This window comes from Xiphophorus hellerii, chromosome 14, assembly GCF_003331165.1.
Source record: "Xiphophorus hellerii strain 12219 chromosome 14, Xiphophorus_hellerii-4.1, whole genome shotgun sequence".
Lineage (NCBI taxonomy): Eukaryota > Metazoa > Chordata > Actinopteri > Cyprinodontiformes > Poeciliidae > Xiphophorus > Xiphophorus hellerii.
The window spans coordinates 17,889,473-17,911,634 of NC_045685.1; the positions used below are offsets into that span (position 1 = coordinate 17,889,473).

General features: G+C 37.6%; 2 protein-coding genes, 1 long non-coding RNA gene and 6 other non-coding genes across 14 annotated transcripts; 8 read left to right on the plus strand and 1 right to left on the minus strand.

Moving 5' to 3' along the window:
• Positions 1-1,444: 1,444 nt before the first annotated feature.
• On the plus strand, positions 1,445-7,988 carry LOC116732042 (uncharacterized). Of its 2 annotated transcripts, XM_032581970.1 has the most exons (3): positions 1,446-1,561; positions 4,069-4,698; positions 6,788-7,988. In XM_032581970.1, exons 2-3 carry the CDS (start codon positions 4,108-4,110, stop codon positions 6,941-6,943), a joined length of 747 nt encoding a protein of 248 aa, XP_032437861.1. In that variant the 5' UTR covers positions 1,446-1,561; positions 4,069-4,107; the 3' UTR covers positions 6,944-7,988. The 2 variants fall into 2 exon arrangements, with proteins under 2 accessions (XP_032437860.1, XP_032437861.1); XM_032581969.1 differs by lacking the exon at positions 6,788-7,988 and having other exon boundaries at positions 1,445-1,561; positions 4,069-6,781.
• Positions 7,989-9,580: 1,592 nt separating this feature from the next.
• LOC116732944 (uncharacterized) lies at positions 9,581-16,552 on the plus strand. Of its 5 annotated transcripts, XR_004341913.1 has the most exons (15): positions 9,581-9,652; positions 10,243-10,276; positions 10,490-10,520; positions 11,580-11,625; positions 11,804-11,859; positions 12,045-12,093; positions 12,308-12,358; positions 12,891-12,930; positions 13,122-13,180; positions 13,446-13,494; positions 14,162-14,185; positions 15,191-15,217; positions 15,882-15,928; positions 16,236-16,262; positions 16,473-16,552. It is a non-coding gene; the product is annotated as an uncharacterized LOC116732944 (long non-coding RNA). The 5 variants fall into 5 exon arrangements; XR_004341912.1 differs by having other exon boundaries at positions 13,446-14,185; XR_004341916.1 differs by lacking the exon at positions 15,191-15,217.
• Positions 12,748-12,814, plus strand: LOC116733525 (small nucleolar RNA SNORD29). Its single transcript, XR_004342049.1, has one exon. It is a non-coding gene; the product is annotated as a small nucleolar RNA SNORD29 (small nucleolar RNA).
• Positions 12,981-13,048, plus strand: LOC116733526 (small nucleolar RNA SNORD30). The gene has a single exon (XR_004342050.1). It is a non-coding gene; the product is annotated as a small nucleolar RNA SNORD30 (small nucleolar RNA).
• LOC116733530 (small nucleolar RNA SNORD22) lies at positions 13,232-13,357 on the plus strand. The gene has a single exon (XR_004342054.1). It is a non-coding gene; the product is annotated as a small nucleolar RNA SNORD22 (small nucleolar RNA).
• On the plus strand, positions 13,529-13,602 carry LOC116733528 (small nucleolar RNA SNORD31). Its single transcript, XR_004342052.1, has one exon. It is a non-coding gene; the product is annotated as a small nucleolar RNA SNORD31 (small nucleolar RNA).
• LOC116733529 (small nucleolar RNA SNORD31) lies at positions 15,743-15,821 on the plus strand. The gene has a single exon (XR_004342053.1). It is a non-coding gene; the product is annotated as a small nucleolar RNA SNORD31 (small nucleolar RNA).
• On the plus strand, positions 16,311-16,383 carry LOC116733527 (small nucleolar RNA SNORD31). Its single transcript, XR_004342051.1, has one exon. It is a non-coding gene; the product is annotated as a small nucleolar RNA SNORD31 (small nucleolar RNA).
• Positions 16,553-17,333: 781 nt separating the features above from the next.
• Positions 17,334-19,885, minus strand: arl2 (ADP-ribosylation factor-like 2). Its single transcript, XM_032583556.1, has 5 exons — positions 19,678-19,885; positions 18,812-18,922; positions 18,477-18,639; positions 17,632-17,712; positions 17,334-17,563 (listed from the first exon to the last, which is right to left on the minus strand). The coding sequence occupies exons 1-5, from the start codon at positions 19,740-19,742 to the stop codon at positions 17,429-17,431; spliced, it is 555 nt and encodes a 184-aa protein (XP_032439447.1). The 5' UTR covers positions 19,743-19,885; the 3' UTR covers positions 17,334-17,428.
• Between the last annotated feature and the right edge of the window lie 2,277 nt (positions 19,886-22,162).

The window sequence follows — 22,162 nt, forward strand, 5'->3', positions numbered from 1 at the left end:
CAGAAGTTGATAATACGGTTTTGTAGTTTCTTTGTCACTAGTCCCATTTATCATGAGCCACAGGTTGAAGACCCCTGATGTGAAACAAGATGGCTGACAATGAAACGAATCGCCAGAAACAAATATTTGCCAACCTGGAAGTAAAGTCATAAAGAAGAAATTTACTCTAGAACAACAATTAAGCTAATTAAGTCGTAAAGAGAACAACTTCTTCGTTGGACTATTGGATTATGGGACTCCATTTTTATGACTTCTGATTTATATTTTTATATTGTGGACAAGTCAACATTTTAGAATAACAGCCAATAAATCATGTCTGTTGGGAACCTGCACAGTTCAGGCGACTAATTTTTACAGTTAACTGGTTCAAATAATTCAATTGTTCAGTCTTTAAAATCACTTTAATGATAATTTCCATGAACTGTAAAGACATCAAATATTGTTTGATTTATGGATTTTATTGATTAATAAAAGTTTTGTTTCTTGAAAATTACATTTTTGGAAAATCTGGATTATTTTTTTTCCACCATTGCGCTCCTTTGGTTGCTACAGTTCAGAGTGACATCAGCACGCCCAAGGCCGCCATCTTGTTTTTACAGCTTTTATCTATTTGAACTTTGGACTCAACTCTTCAACGATACTTGGGGCAAGTTAAGATTTTTTGTTTTGTTTTGTTTTAGACGACAATAGAGTCGAAATAATACAAGAACAAAGTGACAATATTTGGAGAATAAAGTACAAATTTTATGAGAACTCATGTTAAGTTTTACTTCGGAAATATTTAATCTTTTAATGTATATGCATCAAATTATTATCAGTATCAGGACTTTGAAAGGATCGTGCAACTATTTGAAGGAAACATCTACATAACTGATTGGTCACGCCACAGCATGATTTTTTTTTTCTCAATAAAATAATTATTTTTGTCGTAATTTTAAGATGTTTTCTCTGGTAAAGTAGCATCTTTATCCTGCTGATATACTGAATATTCTCGTAATTAAACACGAAGCTCTAGTTCCCGAATACACTTCAGATATTTTCTGTATTTTGTTTTTCTTAGAAAAGCAAGCGATTAAAATCAGAAATCACATCTCTTACGAAACAATCAGATATGTTATTTTTAACCCAGATTCCCCAGCCTGTAGTCTGATATAATGTGAGTTAAAGGTAACTGGTTGATCAACCTTTGAGACTTTTAATTTATCTCTGACAGCTGTTCAGGTTCAACATTATTACTGCTAGTCACTGCAAAAGGTGCAGAGATAAATCGCTGCATATTTTAGATCTTAAAGAGTTTGAACATAAAACTTTCTTTAGACACGCTTAGTTTATGTTTTAGTTTTCAGTGCAGAACTTTTGTTTTTATCTCTAAGAGCGTAAAGAGACGGTGTGTCTGAACAGTAGGACACAGAGTCCCTGATAGGAACTTTTTTTTTTTTGCTGCTGGTTCAGATCAGCTCATTAATGACGTCACGTTGGGGGTGGAGCTTATAGTGCGTTAAAGGGAGCCGTCCTTAGTCATTCACACACAGAGCAGGAAAAGGATTCCGGACAACAGCAGGTAAGACTTTACATACTCTTTATTTTTACATTAATTCAATTCAGCTGTTACAAGTTAATTTATATCCAGAATGATTTCTGTCTGCGACCAGCAGTTACACTTATCATGAAAACCAATCTTAAAAAGATCAAAATATTTTTTAAAAAGATGTAAATTACCACCTTTTATTTGTAAAGTTTAGGATTTTTCTTCTGTAAGTTATAGAAAACGTAAAAACTCAAATGGTGACTAAGATAAAACAGCAGAGCTACATTTCACTGTTAATTTTACAACTACACAGTTTTATAAAAAGCTGACTAATCAAAACCAGGAAATAATAATAAAGTCAAATTAGGTTTAAAAAAACCCCCCTTACATTTAGATGTTTTGTTTAGTTTCAAAATGGGCGTCTTCTGAAGGAGGATAATGTAACATGTATTTAAAGCAGATATTATGCTTTAAATGTGTTTTTTACAAAGACCAACTTTTCCATTACTTGGTTTGTGTTGGGCAGAAGAACACCGGTGGTGCTAGGTGTCGTTGCAAAGTGGTTCTGCCTCTGATCCGCTGTGGTTGACGGTTCATCCGGTTTAATCCCAAAATATGAGCTCAGAAGAAAACAAAAAACATGGGGAAACGTGTGTAGCATTCACTCCAACTGCTGATACATTTAAGAAATTTAAGTTGTTCCACATGAAAGAACATTTCCTCTTTTATTGACTTCAGTCAGTGATGCTGCTGCTTAGCAACATTAGCTACAGTGCACATCTCTGTTTTATGTATTCAAACATTAAAAGGTGACAAATATTGGACCATACTTTGTGTACCACTGGTGTAACGTGATAGAAACCATCACAAAGTAAGCTAACATTTGGTAAGTTTCTTCCCACATGAGAAATTCAAAGTTTTCTCACTGACCTCGACCTCAAAATCCAATATGGCCGCCTTGCTTAGAACGTGACATTTGCACTAAAACATTTTTATTCTCATCTGACGATTGTTAAATCTTTCACACATACTGTGTAACATATAGTATGTTTAGTGAACACATAGTTACAAAATGCAATGTTAGCTTGTAAGGCTAATAGTAGTTAGCATGTTCACAGATTAGTTCAGTTAGCTAATTCCACTGGATTTTAAGATTGAAAACCCAATAAAAGTGGGTTTGAAGCTATTCCCAGATTTAAGATCATAGACGTATTAACACCACATATTTAGAAGCTTGTTGCAGTCCCTCCCAGCTGCAGTCAAAGCATCAGACTGATTCACACTTTGATGAATCAAATGCTGCATGAGTTGCTCCTGTTTAAGGCTCCTATATGGACCATGATGCTAAAACCTAAGCCACACCCTAACAATTAAAGTAACTTTGTCAGACACAGACAGTTAAGTCTAGTTTATTTTGTCCAATTAAAATAAAGACCAAACCTGCTAAGACTTCATGGTATTTTGCTTTAGATAATATCATCCTGACTATTAGTAACTTGTGAGTCATACTAAAAGTGTCCTGGCTTCAACTTTGCCTTTCAGTTTGAAGTTGGTGATTGTGGTTGCTAGTTTGCCTATGGCAGGAGAGCTGAATATCAAAGTCGAACTGTCTGTGTTTGTATTTATCTGTAAGAACAATGTGCCTTTGGTTTTGACACCCAGCTTACTGACAACCCTGATAACACTGGCATTGACCTTCTACAACCCACAGCAGCTGATCTACACTGATAAAAGTTTTGCACAATCTGTACCAACGAAGCTGGAATTTGTACCAGAATTATCCATTAATAATCTTTCGCAGTACTGACTTTTCAGTTTTATCTATTTTTTGGCATCAGACTCTTCGCGAGTGACCTGAGCTGATTGAAGGTCAAGAAAATTTTAATTTAAAGGGGACCTGTTATGCAAAAATCTAATTTTGACACATTTTTGTACATTCATTTTGGTCTAAAAACAGTAAAAGTGCTTAAAAAAAACAACTGTTTTTTGGTGTCTGGAAACTGAACTTATGCAAAAACTTCTGAATATATTGTCACAAATCAGCAGGCACTATGCCGCTACCTAGCTACCCCAGCGAAGCCCAGCCTGAGCTAGCAACCCAGCCTGAGCTACAAAATGTTTGGTCAGCTGGTTTTACTGCTGTATGCTCTGTACAATGGCTGCTGGAAAAGACAAGTGTTTTGTTGTTGATTTACCATCTGAAACCACTTGCTGCATTCTTGTTGGTTGTGCAGGAGGCTCCACTTGTTCTTTTCAAAGATGTTCAGTTGTATAATTGCACATAAATTTGTGGTGATTTTCACATTCGAGAGTTGGGGGGGAAATGGTTTTAGGGTCTCTGTGACAGCTCATTCTGAAAGGAGCTCAAAATAGGCAGAAGTGACCAGACTAAAATCTCATTATTGTGCAAAAAATGCAATGAGCATGTTCTATATATATCCTACCCTGCTCAAGGAAGCTTAATAGGTCATTTCTAAAGAATGCTGGTGGATTATGTAATGATGTTAATCTCTTAATCTGTCACGTCTTTTCTGTTTTAGGACAAACAAGGAAGTGTTTAAGAAGAAAGCAAAGACAAGATGACGATCGGCAGAAACTCGAGGAAAACCTCAACCCGAAGCTCCATCCGGGCCCCCAAATTCCTTGATAAATCCAGCGGCTTCTACGGCCGCCTTGATGAACCCGAGCCCGCCACAGACGACGGGTGTGAAATAAGCGGAGGTAACGTTGAGGCTGAGGTTAAAGATGGCAGTTCCTCTTCCACGATGGTACCCAACATGTTGGCAGACGAAGACGTGGACGGGTTTGGGGTGATTGAGGACGACGGAGAGACTCTCCTGCAAAGAAAGCCAAGCCGCCTCAGCAGCCGGTGGAGGAGAAGCACCAGCAGGAAGCAGAAGGACGAGAAGGTTGAAGAGGACCAAACCCAAAACGAGAAGTCCAGCCCGGAAGTTCAGGAAGACAAGATGAAGGTAAAGACGGAGGAAGAAATGGTGAAGGAAACTGGCCTTGTTCACTTCCAAGTTCGGGAGTTTGCGGATGACCGGGTTCTGATCCGAGACAACAAGAGAGGGAGAGAAGAAGAGGAGGAAGAGTCAGAGGAAGAGAGGAAGATGAAGAAGGAGCAAGAGGAAGGGATGAAAATGGTGAAGAGGAAGAATTATCGCAAGGTGAGACTTTGTTTCTGCCGGTTTAAGATGTCAGACAAATTCCACATTTATGCTGCTTGGTTAAACTTTAATCCCCTTAAAGGTTACGTAACCGAGCATGTGGAACAAGAGGGCAAAGTTCTGGCTCATCATTGGTTATTAATCACCAAGGAAACCCTTCATATCACCTTAATAGTACATCACCACCTGGGACAAAGTACAGCAGCCACTGGTGCATATCAGAACACTTTAATTGCAATTTTTCCTTTACCTCACCCTTAATGGGTCATAAAAATTAAGCCAGGGGACAGAGGTCAGCAGGCTGCGCAAAACGTGTACTTTCACCATTCTCGCATGTCGTAGAGATTTTCTGCTCCGACTGAGACGCGTTCACTCCGAGGTGGCATTCCTGAGTCTCCGGTTCCTCGTTCTTTGATCAGTGGACTGAAACGAGAGCCTTCCTATCAAACCAATGGAGTGAAAACATTCCTCTGATGTTAATCTACCAGCATAATTCTCACAGTCAGACCTCCTGTACCACCAGATTAGGACTTTTTCAGCTTGAAAATGGCCAAATATGAAGTTTTTCCACTGACCCAAGCGCCAAGAATCATGTCTGACTCTCTCCAGAAATCTTTCAGACTAGATTTTGAAAGTACAAAACGTTGTTGTTCAGTGGTTGGCTGTTCTTTGAGCATATCAATTAGCAAATCCAAGCGTTTCTCAAACTTGAAACTTTAGTCCGCTTTAATTGAACTCTACTTCGTCTAGAAAGTTTGTTTCGTTCGTGGAGGTCTGAATTTGCAATCGAACACTGATGCAGACTGAAAAAGCAAACTCTAGTCCTCTTAAAAAACCTATCTTAGTTTGGTTGAAGTGAACCAAACTAATGCGTTCGCATTCGTTTGGCGTTCGAATGCGAACGCCAAACGAACCATAGACCGCTCCAAAAGCAGGAAGTGGACTACTGAGCGGGACATTCTGGGTAAATACAACCAAAACAACCATGCTAATTCAGCGCTAACAGGAGAAGTAGCTTGTGTTTTTTTACCCAAGACAAAAAAGAAAGCCTACAACCACAAAACTCTGACGCCACTCCATTTTTGTCTGTATTTTGTGAAGATTAAGTTGTTTAGTGACTTCTTCAGAGTTTTCTGTGTTGTTTCCTTCTGTGGTTCTTGGTCTTCAAATGGTTTGGTTTGTTTGACAGAGTGCTGTGTGAAAAGCAAACCGCACCAGTTGAAAAGAAACAAATGTTGCAAGAGGGCATAAAAATATCCACAAGCCCCTCATCTTGGTTCACTGTTGCCAACTTACTTCTGCATTAAAGGATTTAATAAACATCGTTGTGCCTTGAGAAAACCTCTTTTTGGACAAATATCTTCTGAAGACCACTAGCTGCCCCTTCTCCACTGGTTGAGAACTTTACACTTAAGCTTTAGTGGTTTTTGATATTATTATTGGATGTATCTCAGGGACAGACTTATTCTGTTTTTTCAAATTATTCATTGGAAACCCTCCAAGCAGATCTTCTGTTTTATTTAAGGTACCAAAGCCACATTTGATCACCGGCTCAAAGTCTAAATGTCTAAATTGTTCGTGTGCGAACTGGGTTATTCTACTCTGAACAAAGATTCTTTGAAACACTGTTTTAGCTTTTCCAGACCTTGGTAATAAATGGGACGATCCATATTATTTGCTATTGAACGTCCCAATTAGTGTTTCTAGGTAACTTGTTTCTTTCAAACCTTTTGAGACTTCTGATGATCCTTTTCACTGTTGTTGGTTCTATTGAAGTTCCTGCTGGTAAAAGTCCCTGAAATGTAAATTTCCCACTAGTATTAGACTTTATTTCCTAGTTACTTTCCTTTCCCAGAAAAGAGTGACATAGCTGCCCCACTTTTAGAAACAATAGGCAGCTTGTGCTCCTAACAGGGAAATTTCAGTTTCCATTGAACTATACAGGTGACCAGAACAAAATGCATTCAGAGATATGAACAATCTTGCAGTAAAAAGCATAAAAGAAAACATTAAAATGTAATCCAAAGTAACTAAAGCAGGACTAGTCTGCACAATCTCCATGTTTAATAATTGTCTTCTTTTCCTTCAGGCGTTTGACCGGGCGCTTCGTCGCGGCTGGGAGGCCTTCATCACCAACCTCTACAGCGTCACGCTCACTCCTGTGAACGCCTCCTCGCCAACATCGACCTCGCCTTCGCTGAAGAAGAAGAGCCTGCACTCGTCTGTGCTGGCTGAGTTTCAGTAGAGCTGCAGCAGAAAAACTTGGACTTTTTAAAATCCAACATAATGAAATCAGGACAGGAGCTTCAATCCTGACATTTACAGGACCTTAGATTAGGTTACATAAACAATAATTACTGATGTTTGTTACTGAGTCGTAATTGCTCAGTGCAGCCTTATCGCTTTGTTTCAGTTTTCAGACTGCAGGTATTTATTTTACCACCTAGAGGAGCGAAGCTGTGGGTTTTGCATTGAAGTCTAACATTTGTGACTGAGCTGCTCCTTTTATTTTCTACATTATTCTAAAGAGTGAAAAAAATATATATTTTTTTGTTATATATTCAACTCACCGTCAGGAGCATGAAGTGATGATATTTTGTTTCCTTTGGGTTGGCATGATGAAACCGCTCACGCGTTGATGTGTAACTGCTAAAGGAACCGAAGATTTCATAAGCAGCGATGACTGATCGGTGGAGTTTTTGTTTTGGAGACATCATCATTTTTTATTTATGTCTGATCAGGGATCAGGTGATGTTAAGGAGTCTGGATACACACCCAAACCCACACAACCACTTTACACATGTTTCTGACTCATATCCGCACTCAATGCGTCTGATTAACAGTATTTATAGAAAAATATTTAAACACCTACATGCCATCACAGAAAAACATCAACTACAACTTTTTATTCCTGTTATTTTGTTCTGATGAAGGTTGTAGAAACCTGAAGGGACAAACTACAACTTAGTGTAAAAGACAACAATTTGAGAAGCTGTGTATTTCTTGGTATTTTTTTGCACAGAGAAATGGCAATGTTTATCCTATGTATTTATTTCCTTATGAAATTATTTAAAACATTATTATGCAACACATTTATATCCACAGGAGTTGTGTGTAAATTATACAAAATGCTTTGTAAATAATTATTTTAAATATATTTTAATATTTAAGATTTCTTTTATTTTGGGGACTAATACAACCTTGGTGTCCTTCAGTGTGTGTTTAAGAGTTGTTGACGATTGATTTTTGTATAAATAAACTGTATTTGCAATAAATTTTTAAGAACTTTTCAAGTTTTTGTCTTAATTATTAATGTTATATGCATTTTTTAATGTATTTAGTGATTAAGATTCTAAAACATGTCATAAAAGACACTTATAATGACTAAGTTTACTTAAAAACATGTTCTGTATATCCTTAAAGTAATAGAGCACCCTATTAAAACATTTACTGGAAATTACAAAAAACATTTAGGTGACATTTATTTTATAATTTATTTTATTATTAAGGTTACTCAATAACTCTGGCAGTGTTTTCTGATAATCAGTAGGTTGAGTAACTGTGTATTTCTTAAGAAAAAATTAGATTGTAATCAAATTTTAAGATACAAATTCATTAAAACAAAGAAAAGAAACAAACCAAACATCTTAAGAGTTTTCATACATCTTTAACAGGGTGCCAATCACTGTGCAGGACACTGTCTGAACATAGTGAAAGAATTGCATATTTATAACTAAAGACTAGTTTTTTCCCCCCACATGAATCAGATTTAGACCAAAACAATCCTGCTGTTGTAGTTCTACATCCAGCATGACTGATAAATAAAGTCATCTTTATTTATCCTCAAATAAAGATGACTTATCTTAAGCAAACATAATGCAACAAATCCAGCAGCAAGTTTTGTGCATGTATAATTTAATCTCTGAAAAGATTAAGAAGGAAATCCTGGATCTACATCCAAAATCTGCTGATCCTGTTTTGAAATGTAAGCAGCAGTGCGTTAATTTGGTGCAAGCATAAAAATACTGTGCATACTACAACAGCTTAATGCTACGTTTGTCAGTGTTCAACAATCAATGGCTGAAAGGTGGCGACATTAAGAGAGACCAACTAATATTTTTGGATGGTGGAAGGAAGCTGGAATGCCCACAAAGAAACTAGATAGGGACAACATGCAAAATCCATGCAAAGAAGCTCCAAATGTACACACAAGACCTTTTCACTGCAGCAATAATACTAACAACTTTCCACTCCATAAAGAATAAGGACTTTATACAGCGGGGTGCCTGTTTGTGTTGATTAGACATGCAAAAACGCAATGAAAAAAAATCTTTTCATGATTTAGGGCACAATTTTTTGTGGCGCCCCCTAGACCATGCAGACCTGGGTGGAATATCAACAGTTGGTTGGTTGTGTAGGTTTGTCTGTGCGAGTGTTGAGTTACTCCAGTTGCATCTTGCAAAAATATATGCAGATTGCAGAATATGTACATTTCTGCTGAACACATTCTTTTTTTTCTGAGTAACTGAAAAAACGAGTGATTTTTAAATCTATTATTCTTTTACGTGGTTAATAATTTATTTTAATCATTACTGCGGAATCAAGAGAATTATTCGTGTCAAATAAAAAGTGTAAGAGCAGAAGTATAAAGTGGTTGCTTTGAATGGCTCTGCTGCTACCTTGTGGTCAAAATCCGTGAAACGGAAGTGACGTCAGCAATAACGTTTCGCCGCTTTTAAACATATTTACAAGTTAATATGTTTCTTAAAAGAAATACCGTACTTTTGCTACAATACGCTTTCTTTAACGTGGTCTAATCTTAATATATCAAAAATAAAGCTCATAAAGTCGTTTTCCCGCTGAAAGTTCCGGGGTGGGAGGAGCCAAAGTAGTGGGGACATAAAAAGCAGACGCACCGGATTCTTCTTCCACTTCCTCCTTCCCTCTGCTGCTGGTAAGATGAGTTATCTCCTTCTTCATTATAGTTCCTCTAAACATTATTTTATACGATTGTGTTATTATACGCAAATAATCTAAAATAGAATTGGAACTGCAGCTGACCGATGGCTGCGGCCCGCAGTTAGCTTTAATCCAGAAACTTCGCTGCTTTCCAACGGTGCAGCACGACGGAGCGGAGAACAATCCTCCACCATCCGCCTTTAAATCATTCTAATCTTGCTTTCTGAATGTTCCAAACTTAATTCAGAACGTCTTTTTGAGCTTTTTGCTTCATCATTTTCGCCAAGCTTCGGCTAGAAATGTATATTTTCCAGCTAGAATAAAGCGATGGCCGTTGCTCGCTTGGCGCGGCTGCTAGCTGTTGCATTGTCTCTCAATGATGATAATTTTTTACAGACCTGTTCTGAGTGACTGTGATTGCACTTTTATTATTCTGATGAGAGACGTTGCGTTTTCACCTTTTTAGTCGTATATTTCAACAACTAAATCCATGCTGCCTGGGTGGGTCGCATGGTCCAGTCACGTGTTGGCTGCTTGGGAAAAATGCTAACTTAGCATGCTAACATTTATGCTCTTGTCGTTCAGCAAAGAAGAGATGGCGCACGCTTTGCTGCCAAAGGTGAGGTCTGCATCTTACATGGGAGGATGAAGTATTTTTAAAATCTTGAGTGTTTTGCTGCCTCGTGCTACAGTGATGTTCTAATTGAACTCTCTCACTGAATAATCCATTGAAGACAAGTCAATTATTCTGAGTGGCATGAGGCCACCAGAAACAAGCTTTTTATTGTCTCTTAATACTGAAATCTAATTTTTATTTATTTATTTTTTCCAGGTTTGGGTTTTGAGGCTTCTTGCACAAGAAGGTAACTGTTAATTTAGCGTTTAGCTACGAAGCATTATAGGCTGAATCCTATTTCTTAGTTATTTATATTACCACCCCCCTGTTCCTCTCTCTAACCATACAATAGGCACATTATGGTGCCAAAACGCGCCATTTATAATTAAATGTTATATATTATCCCTGAATTAGTCTTTCTGCCTGGGTTTCTAACCGTACAGCCAGATAGAAATGTATAGATGAGTGTCAAAAGCAAATGGAATCGATTAGCAGCGTCCAGGTCATGTTTAATTTTTGTCTCTGCTGCCCAGAATTTAAGTGGTTAGCTTGTGAAAACGGTCATAAGGCTGTCGTACAGCAACAGTTTCAGATTTATTATGATATACCAGGAAGATATGAGTTGCCACATTTACTTTGTTGTTGAATTAAAATTATTTTTGGATGGATTTTGATTTTAATCATTGCAACATATTTTAAACACCTGCAAAGCTGTACAGAAACATTGAGATGAAATGGGATTCAGCCTTAAAGTTGCTTCACATGTGGTTATGGGTTAGTTCACCTTTTCACCAAATGTTTTACAATTTCATCTTACTTTATCTGGTACGTAAAAACTTCCAATCAATTTCCTTTGCTAAAGAGTATTCATTTTGTTTGTGGTTCAGTCCTTTACTAAGGATTTATTACACCCAATTTCCAGTCCAAACGTACCAGTTTGGACCAGTTGGCTCCTAAGAAATATATTTTATCAATAAAAATCCTCCTGAATGGCAGCCATCCATTCTGATGAGTGGAAAATTACTTGACTTCTTTCCATAGGAAAGAGAAAACAAGTCATGTGTTAAATAAAATTAAGGGGTGAAATAACCAGTAATACACACACACACACACACCTTCAGTCTTTGTCTGGTGGAGCTTGTTTGCTGCAGTGATGAATCTTTCTGAACTCTCTCTTACCGAATCAACCTTTGAAGAAACCCCTTTACCAGATTCTGAGTAGCATGATAGCTCCAGCAAATATCGACTATTCCTGACTTTTATTTCGGTTTAAAGTTGATCCTAATTATTCACTTTTCTCCCACAGATGTGATCAACACCTTCAGTGAGGATCAACGCCTCAAGCCCAGCAGGTAATCTGCTTTTTAGGTGAAATTCCCACTAATCTAAAGGCTAAAACTGATGATTTTATAACTGACAAGCATATGCCTGACTCTTCTGATGACAGCTTATTTATCTGAACCAGCCCTAAAACAGAACAACGTATATTTTATTTTAAGACATTACCTGATGAGGTGTTTTTTCTTGCAGGATTTGTTCCCCAATAACATCATAAATGCTGGAGAGGTGTTGGAAACCTAGTGGAGGTGAGTAAAGAAATGAGGCTTAAAGTTTAATAAAAGCTGTGGGTGTAAATCTGATGATTACCTTTAAAGACAAGCATATGCCTGAACATAATGAAGTCAACTTTTAATCTGATTGCCCTGAGATTAACATTTGGGACCAGAGGAGAAGCTTGTGCAAGTTAATAACTTGCATATTTTTGTTGCAGATGAAAACCTGATGTGAAATATCAGCTGTGATAAATGCTTCACTAATAGGTAAGTTTACTTTACATCCTACCGCTGTTTAGTTTCAGAATGAAAGTCGTATTGTTTGAAAGGATGACATGGGTTAGCACCCATTAATCTCCTGGACGACTCAAATGTCAAATGGCAGTTTGTCACCAAAGCCCTGATCAAACATCCAAACCTTTAGCATGCCTGCAGAGACGATTCTTGCTTCGTTCTGATCTAATCGCTTTTTCTCCTGCAGTGAATCTAAAGTGGCCGACATCTGGCCCTGGAAAATCATAAACATGTCCTGGTAAGGATTTTTAAATCTACATATTCTGTAAATCCTAGAGGGGTGAAAATGAACCCTTTAAGTCTTTACAAGCCACTGCTGGGTACAAATTGTTCTGATTTTAATAGTACAGGATGTAGACTTGCACATGCAGATGAGTAACTCAAGAATTTGTTCACCAGTAACCCTTTAATTGCATAAATCACATTTATTTTTACATTTTCTGAAGATCTGTAGCATCCTACACAATTGTGTAAACTTTACCTAAATCCTTCATCTTGTCTGGATGAGATTTTACAACATCTTGACGCTCAAATGGGTAGGAAAGCTTCACTGTGGCTTGTTAACAAGATTTCACCAGCGTTTTGTGCTGATTTCCACCCTGTAGGAGAACTTTAGCTCTAATGCAGCTTCAGTGATGAAAACTACTCAGCTCACTTTGACCCGATGTGAAAATTATCCAAACACCTGAGCAGCTGCATTCATCTGTCTGTTCAGGCTCTTTATGTGATCTGATCCTTTTTTATTGATCTAATGTTTTTGTTTTTAATAGAACAGCTTCGCCGACCTGATGGAGAGTTCCTGTTTTGAAGGTAAGATCTGGAAATTTGAGGTTTTCGCTCCATTAACCTGTAGATCTGCTGGAAATGATGAGAAATCTGGAATCTCGTTCGTCTGAACTGCTGTTGAGAAAAAAAAAATCTGACATCAGTGGAGTTCAGCGTTTATTCACCTTTATTTAACCAGTTCAGTCCTTTAATCTCGCCTTTCGTCCTTCTTTCAGGTCAAAATCAGGAAGTGATGTCATCAAGGTTCCCCTCCACATAACTGGCGTTCATCCAGGTGAGCAATGTGACTTCAGAGAGGGGGAAATATAGCCACACTGTTTGGTTTCCATAGTGATGACACCCGCACGCGTCTTACGCCGTGTGCCAATGCCAGACCTGAAAAGGTGAACCCACTGGCGTTGCCACGGCAACAAGGGGACAACTCGTTGGGGCTACCAACAGTCTGATTGGAAACGGGTTGAAGGGATTTGACCTTTTTTAAAACTGATTGGCCCTAAAGATGGCGGCTTGGAGTAAATGACTTCCTGTTTACGTTTCAGGAAGGAGGAGCCACCCGATGCGCAGCGTTGGAACGAAGCGCAGATGGAGGTCGGTTCTAATCAATAATGGTTAACACCGGATGGGTGGATGTGAAGATTCCTTGTTTACCGCCCCAGTCTGAGAATTCATGACTGATTGGTATTACTCTGATCCAACCCAAAAGCTCAAACATCAGTTAAAGCTTTACTTTCCAAATGCAAATGTCACTTTCAGTTGGCAACAGTTCAGAGTTTCAGGAACAACCGAAGGGGACAGTCACTACATGATGCTGTAAAATGGTGCCATGTGCTTAGAGAAACATAATGCTGGTCCTTTAAGACCTTTCTTATATAAATGTGTTTCCACCACATCTTACTACTGTTGATGTGAGGAGCGGCCATATTGAAACAGGGAGTCTGCCTTGCAAGTGGTAACTAGGGGTAGTCAGGAGTTGCTCCCAGTTTCCCAATAGGAAATTTGACTTAGGAGGGATTTAAAAAAAAATAATTTTTTTTCTTCTCCTAAGTGGGCAGTCAAAATGTCTCATTTGAAAACAACAATAGTTCAACACAGAAACCTTTGTCAGTTTAGTTTTTCAGTTATTTTATACAATCTTTAGAATGTTGGTCTCTTTAACTTGGATGTGGTTTTTAATTAGTGGCGTACTTGAATACGACTCATTACTTCACAGTTTTTAAATGTTAATTCTGATTTACTTTCCTTTCTCTCCTCTCAGGTTGAAGTTGCCTGAACCATATTGGTGAGTATTTTTTCTTCCTCCATGTTTGAAGTGATCTAAGGTGCTGTTCTGGTCAGAAGGTTTACATGCATGTATGAACTGGTGGATTCCAGGCGGATTGAGCTAAAATTTTATTTAAACACCACCTGGGCTGGTGTTGAATCTTGAGTTTCCTCCCAATTTGTTCAGTTTAAGCTTTGACCTCAAACTAGAAACTGAGAAGTTTGATTAACTCAGTATTTGCACCAATTCTCTAATCGGTAAGAAACTTGAGGTAAAGTTGAATTATTCCATCACTCTGCAGTGTAGTAGCACCAGAAAGTTGCATATTCAAGGGTTCCAGCTTGAACTTTTGCATATATTGTCTATTTTGTTTAATGATTAATTGGCCTACTTTTAAAAAAAATCTTTAATTGAAATAAACATGTTGAAGTCCCAACCCTTTATTATGATTTATCAATGTCTGATTTTTAATTGGTGCAGGAGAAAGAAGTAATTCTGACTTTCATCATTTTAATTTGAGTAATTTTAATATTAATGGAAACAGCTCCAGTCAGAGGCTTCTTCAAAGCCTCTGTAACACAAACTACTACAGGAGATCTTCTCTTTTGAATTGATATGTTGTGCTTTTATCCAAGTGATGGTTTGGGTCAATTGGTTGAAATTTGTTACTCTACCACTAAAAGCCCAGTTTGCTTGAGTGAATGTAGCCTTCTGACTGGGACAGAACAAAGTAGCATGTTGACCTTGTTGGTGACGGGAATGATGTATGGTACTGAGCTCCAACAGTCCTGGGGTTGTTTGGGCTCCCCATCTCTGCTAGTATCCCCCCCTGTTGACTCAGTATGGTACTGAGAAGCCTGATCGTGAACCTCAGGTGTAAAGTAACCTGCTGAGTTCTGATGGAGCTGGAGGTTCTGGTTGAGTTTGACTGAAACAAACATCTGACCTCGTTCTAGCTACAGGTTGTACATCAGAATCCAATAAATGTCATAATCATAACTTTGGGTCCTTCCTGTTTTTCAGATGGAAATGGTCAACTGAACCATATTGGTGAGTATCTTGAAGAAGCTTTTTAAATGGACCTTTAATGGTTAGGATGTCTCTGTTGGCTATATGAAACGTGTTGCATTTTTCTTTGCACAAAATCATTCTTGGATAGTGAGATTTTAATCTGCTCAGTTCTGCCTATTTTGAGCTTTCAGACAGATGCACAATTATACAACTACATTGTTGAAAAGCAGAAGTGGAGCCTCCTGCACAACCAACAAGAATGCAAAGTGGTTTATGAATTGTAACTCAGCTAGTGGTGGACGTTTATCATTTATAGTGAGAAGTTAAGAATTTTAACTTATTAATTCCAGTTATTGAGTTTAAATTATTGGGATCGTTTACCATTTTCTCCACTGGTCAGTAGGCGAATAAAGTGCCAATAAATTTGAAAATGTGATTAAATATTTAATTTGTGCAGTTTGGTGATGCAAAACCCTTCATGCGACTGGTTTCCAACAAAAGTACATTACTTTTTTTTTTGTCGTTTTCAGAAGTAGTGGTTCCCTTTTTTTAAAGTTATTTTCTAATGGAGATGATGATTTTCTTGTTGATACCGCCCCAGTCTGAGAAGCAATGACTGACTGGTATCCCCCTCTGATCCACGAAGTTCACTGTTTGTCACAGTCCGGTTGTCACTCGGCCTCTAATTCGCTGCTTTTTGCAGGTTTTCTTCTCGAGGACGATGAAACTTCTGACCAGACTGTATTTTAGGTATGTAAAACCAACTGATGTGCCTGGGATTGTAGAAGTGATGATAAACATCCCCACTAAAGCCGTCCACCCCCTGCCTCAGCTAGTTTCCGCTCCTGTTGGCTCAGTTTTGGCACTGAGAACCCTGAGTTTCTCAGGTGTAAGGTGACCTGCTGAGTTCTGATGGAGTTCTGGCTGAGGGCCTGACTGAAAAACAAAAGCTGATCACATCCCAGGCTCAAACTCTTTGATTCTCTCATGGGTTGCACATCTGCAATGGTATATATCTATTAAGTAAACGTTGACTCTATGCCTTTCTTTTCGACAGCCTGACGTCTTGGCTTGAGGTTTGCTGGTGAGTATCGGAGCTTCTTCGAGTTTTAACGTTTTTAGAAACGACCACTTGCATCGTGATGAGTTTCTGGTACCGCCCCAGTCTGAGAATCAATGACTGATTGGTATTGTTCTGATTTTTGTGGCATTTATTAGCTCCCTAAACTCCTACATCCCACCACCTGTCTAGTCTTGTTTATCTAAAATCTTTTTTTCTTGTTTTTTAATGCAGGTGGACTCCAGCTGAATCTGAAGAACTTGCTGTTGAGATTTTAAAAAAAAATTGTTTTCTGTGAATTAAAACTGACAAAATATAAAAATTGTCTTTTTTTCTATAAAAAATTTAACTGCATTAGAATTTCATGTTGGTATACAAGGGTTGTTGTAGGTGGGAAACAAATTTCAGAACTCAAGTCAAACATGAGGAAAAAAACACTGAAGATTAATCAGATTTTTCTCCAAGAAAAATGGCAGCAATTCAAACTCAAATTTACATTTTTTTTTTCTTTTTAATTCCTAGAATACTTGAGATTCAATAAAATTAACTATTGTGCTGTCCTGTCTGTACACATTTTAAACTTCTAGTTTATCAGTTTTAACCAGCAGGGGGCACAATGGGTTTAAACTAAGAAAAAGGTTTTATAAAACGAGTTCTGGACTCTGGCAGTAGCCATTCATACTTTTCTCCTCAGGCACTTTAATTTTGCTGCTGGATCTGATGCTGGTTTGTTTTTAAGAAGTTTAGTTTTGTTGCAAAAATATACAACCATTAATACTGTCTGGAACATAAAAGCAGACCTGATGAAAGCTTTGCCTCCATCTGGATCCTCTTAACCCGTAAATGGACCAGCACACATTAATACATTTGGTAAATGTAGCCATCTGCCAAATTTAGGCTGACTGGGAGTTGGAGGTGGACCAGAACCACTAACTTTTTAGCTGCTAGTTCTAGGCTGCATGGTTCTGATCCATGAATGGTGCTGTAAACTGTAAATAAAACATGTAGTTTCCACCAAGATGGGTTGTGGATGGGATTTAAACCTTTTGCAGATATAAAATTTACCTGAAAGTCAATTCAGAACCAGAACCTTGATCATAGAGACAACCATTTAATAAAGAAACTCAAACATCTCTTAACACAAAAGCAAAACAAAAGTCCAGGTTTCTAATTCTAACAGAACCAGAGTCTCATTCTGCAGTGAAGATCCTTGCAGCAATATCATCTAACATCCAGTCCACTCCGGCCAACAGGTTCTCTCCTGTCACTGCGCTGCAGCCGATGATGCACCAGTGATGAGTATTGATGTCATCCAGAGCCAAAACCTGCATTTAAAAAGAAAAGAAACATGAAATGAGCCCATTTAGAAAAGTTGGGACTTGTTTTATTTTACCTCTCGTATCGCCTCTTTGGTCAGCGCTCCTGGTAAATCCTGTTTGTTGGCAAACACCAGCAGAGTTGCACCAGCTAATCTCTGCAACAGGAAAAAAGATGATGGAAATAAATTATCTGGACTCTGCAATAGAGCTGGAACTAACTGCTCAATTATTCTGATTGGATAAAAAAAAAATTTGATACATCCTGCAGATTTTTCACTTAACCACACTTATACAATAAATACAAACACATTCAATTATTCATTCCTTTACTGAACACTTGATCATTTGTGGTAAAGGATACATCTGCAGCTAAAAAATGTTCTAACATCTGAAAAGCTCAGCAGTTTCTAGTTGATTTATCGACAGAGTGTAGTGATTACTGATTAATAACTGGATAGCAAAATGTGTTTAACATTTTTTTAACAGAATTTGAACCAAAAACCTAAAATTGTCACAAGTTCTGAGTAGAACATATTTACAAAAATGTTTTTAAATGTATTTTATCAAATACAAAATATATTTTTTAACAGTTTTGATTATAGCTCTGAGTCTGTTCTTTCAGCAAATGGCCTTTTTTAGAGTCTTTATACTCCTATTAACAGTTAATTGATTACCAAGTTAGTTGACAATTATCTCAGTAATCGATTAATCGTTTCAGCTCTACCTACTAATCTAATTATTTCCTTCCAGAGTGGCAGATTTGTTTTGCCAACATCGTTCTTCTTCAATCAACTGAGATAAGACTAGTTTATGTAAAACTCTCACCTACTTGTAATTCTTGATTATTGCCAAGAAAACAAACCAATGTTTCATCACTATAGTTTCTATGACTTTAACCAGAATTAGAAGTAAGGTGAACCTCCTCCAGCAGCAGCGCGCTCAGTTCCTGCCTGCAGTCCTCCATTCGGAGTCGGTCAGCGCTGTCCACCACCCACACCAGCCCGTCCGTGCTCTCAAAGTAGTTCCTCCAGTAGGAGCGCAGGGACTTCTGACCTCCAACGTCCCAGATATTCAGCTTAAAGCTGGAAAAACGTCAGAGTGGAATCAAGGAGGAAATTCAGCACTCTTTCACAGATGATTACTTCCAACGCCCAGATTAAATAAAGCTAAAGGTTTTTCCTGTCACACATGATTTTCTCAGGTCTTAAAAATGAAAAGCAAAGCTTTTGTCCTCCAGGACTGAGAGTTACTGACCCTCTGTGCTCCAGGGTTTTGATGTTGAAGCCCAGTGTTGGAGAGATGGTGCTGACGTCTTCGCCGTTGAACTTCTTCAGGATGGTCGTCTTCCCTGCGTTATCCAGACCTCTGCAGGGAGCAAAGTTAAAGAAACTCCACACAGCTTTAGAAAAACACTACTATTTGTAATGTTTGATTTTTTTTAAATTTATTTTTGTCATTTTGTATAGAAAATACTAAATAAAGCAACATTAATATTCTGCCGTAGCACTTTATTGAGAATCCTCAAACCAGAAGCCAAATTTAAACCAGTTAATTCTGAGAAAACCATCAAAACCAGGGTTGTACTCTTGAATGGCACCACTTGTGGTGGCAGGACGCTGGATTGGCTTTACTATATTAGTTGATTTCCTTTTTTTGGTTGAGGCCTTGCATGTTGTACAATTATTCCATCTGGTTTTGGTCCCTTTGATTTGATGTGTAACTGTGAGAAGGATGAGGCTCAAACCATCTCTTCCATTGATATAGTGGACAATTATAATGAGATTATTTCTCACTGTCTGACATTAAGTCAGTTATTTAAACATTTTTAATGTCAATTTCTTTACATTTGATCCTACGGTTCTCTCTAAAGCACTTTGAATTACCTTTAAATATGATGCTACAATTAAGCTTAGCTAGACATCCTCATTTATCTACATTGTTAAATATTTATCGCCTTTTCAAGTATAAAGTGTTGTGATAAGAAAACAGAAAAACATGCAGCGTTAAACGTAAGTGCTGCAGCAAACAACTGTTTTTTTTATACTCACATTTTTTTCTACTTTTTGCATATTGTTCTGGATGCTACTTTGTTTTTAGCTAGCCGTTACGGAAAAGGATACAGCATCAGAAGCCTCATCTCCCGCTCCTTCTGCTTCATCTTCTTTAATATCGTCAGCAACCCCATCTTGAAGCGTTAAAAATCCCCAAAATAAATATTTTCGCATTACAAAGACAGTAACCGTTGGTTAATGGCTAAACGTGTTAGCTTTCAGAAGCCGCATTGGAAACCATCACGCAATCCGGGAGTGCTGGACCCGCCCCTCATAGCCTCCGATTGGTTAATTTGCTTCTAACAAAGGTCCGATTGGCTGTTACGTGTTCTTGAAGCTAGTTGATTGGCCAATGGTTAGCTAGGTAAAACTGCACTGAAAACGGTTATAAACTGCTGCCAAGAGACGTCAACGCTTCCGCCATGTTGGGGCGGGAAGCTGTGTGCGGCAATAGAACTAAAATGTGCATTACTTGAACATATTTTTCTAAATTTTAAGTTCTGTTTCCATTTAATCATTTGAAACCTCTCTGCAAACTATGACTTCCGTTAAAAGATTTAAATGATCAAATGTCAGGAACTTTAATTTTATCCCTGTATCTAATGGAAGGTATGAACCCAAAAAGTGCTTTAACACAGATGGGAAGACATTTTAAATGCACTTTAAACATGGTCTGTTCATTCTGTTTGATTGAACAAGTATTTTCTCAAGATTTGTTTAACTTTAAAATCTGTTTTTATGAAACAATTTTTGATTTTTCATACATTTTCTAATATAGGATGCTTAACTGGGGAATATGTTTTTTCACTTGGCTGAAAAATATTCCTGTACTAAATAAATACATAAATACAGAGCATCTAATTATTGCGTTGCAGCTGTTTTTATTCAAACACTTGTTTTTGTTTATTCGAATAAATCAATATGTAAACTTTATGTTGTCAATGTTTCTAATTTGTTTTGCGTATAGATGATGGTATGGCACTGATAGATTGATATAACTTTTGTTATGTCAGTGGAGAATTTACATAATTTCTCTGGGCTTTCTACTGCAATATGCCATTTATTGTTGTCTATGTTTCTTTTTCTTTTCTTTTTTTTTTTACCTCATATTGTGTTAAATAAACAAAAGTGAACTAGTACAACCTTAAAACTAGAAAATTTCGGAAGAAATTTAGCCGGGGCCTGCCAAAGCGCGCCCGTGGCTCTGGGCCCGGCGTCGTCACGCTACAAATCGGCATCGATGCTAAAGAACGCCGCAACGTAATCAGTGGCACGCGGAGAATCGCAAGAACGTTAAGTAAGGCGGACGTGCACCATTCAGTATTATAAAGTAAGTATATCAGCTAAAATCAGCAGAAACGCTAATGTTAGCGTCATTGCTTTCATCAGTATGTGGGAAATCACTAGGATATTTTCTATAATTGATTTACTCCATTCAGTATACTAAACATTGCTAAAAAGTAAAATAAATAGCTAATAGCTTATTGAAGCTAAAATGCTAACGCTAATGAACCTTGCATGGAACTGTTTAGTAACAGTTCAATGCTCATAAACTGCAGGAAGGCAGTTCATTAGCATTTACCTAATGATTGTCACAAATATAAATTTTCAATAACGCACACACACACAACATATTACAGTTTAAAAATATATATTGACCTTATGTTAAAGATTTCTACAAACGTTTTACAGGTAAAGTTTACAATGAACCAAAATTACAACATTTAAAGAATACCATAAATTTAAGAATCTAATGTCTCTGCAATAAAAAGAAATTGCTATCTTTTTTATTTTTAAACAACACCTCATATTGTTAAATAACTGATTTTATGTATTCAAGTTTTAAATATTACATTTGAGTTTGCATGGATGTAAAATTACTGCTCAGTTTAAAAATTACAGTATCTTTAAACTGAGCAGTTTAAAAATATGCTCAGTATTTTTAAACTGCTCAGCTAAACTTCGCTCTTTAGCTCGTTAGCTTGTCGATGTTTCAGTTTTATTCGCTGGGAAAATTATTCTTTGTCTGCTTTGAAGATAAGCAGACAAATAATAAAAAACAAGTTTTGATATAAACTCTCAACTTCATTCACAAAACTTTTTCGTTATTTATTACACAACGAACATGCATTTCACATAAGAACCAAACAATGAGGTGACGTTGCCTGTCCTTGAACACAACGCTGATCCCTCTTCACCCCGTCACCAACTCACACACATCCTCATTGTGTTGTGTTCTGTAAATAAACAAAACACAAGCAAAATCAATAAACTATATGCATATTCCAGTATACTGAGTTTTGGTTTTACATTCATTCTATTTAAATGTAGTTTGTTTGTGCTTACCAATGTTTTCTGGCCGGATGTCTGGCACCGTTTTCCCCTGGTCAGTTCGTCGATGTCTGGTTTTAGTTCTATTCTGTGGCAATCCGCAAAACGGCGTGTAGGTTTTCGTCAGTAATGCGCGATCTGTGCTTGGTCTTGTTTAAAGTCATTATTGAAAACATCTGTTCGCACAGATAGGTGCTTCCAAACGTGGACAAAACACGAGCTG

Coding starts and splice junctions, on each gene's coding strand:
- LOC116732042 (XM_032581969.1), top strand. CDS start 4,108: ATGACGATCGGCAGAAACTCGAGGAAAACCTCAACCCGAAGCTCCATC.
- arl2 (XM_032583556.1), bottom strand. CDS start 19,742: ATGGGGTTGCTGACGATATTAAAGAAGATGAAGCAGAAGGAGCGGGAG. Junction 18,923..19,677: donor GAGATGAGGCTTCTGATGCT/GTATCCTTTTCC, acceptor TGCTCCCTGCAG/AGGTCTGGATAACGCAGGGA. Junction 17,713..18,476: donor GCGCGCTGCTGCTGGAGGAG/GTTCACCTTACT, acceptor TTCCTGTTGCAG/AGATTAGCTGGTGCAACTCT.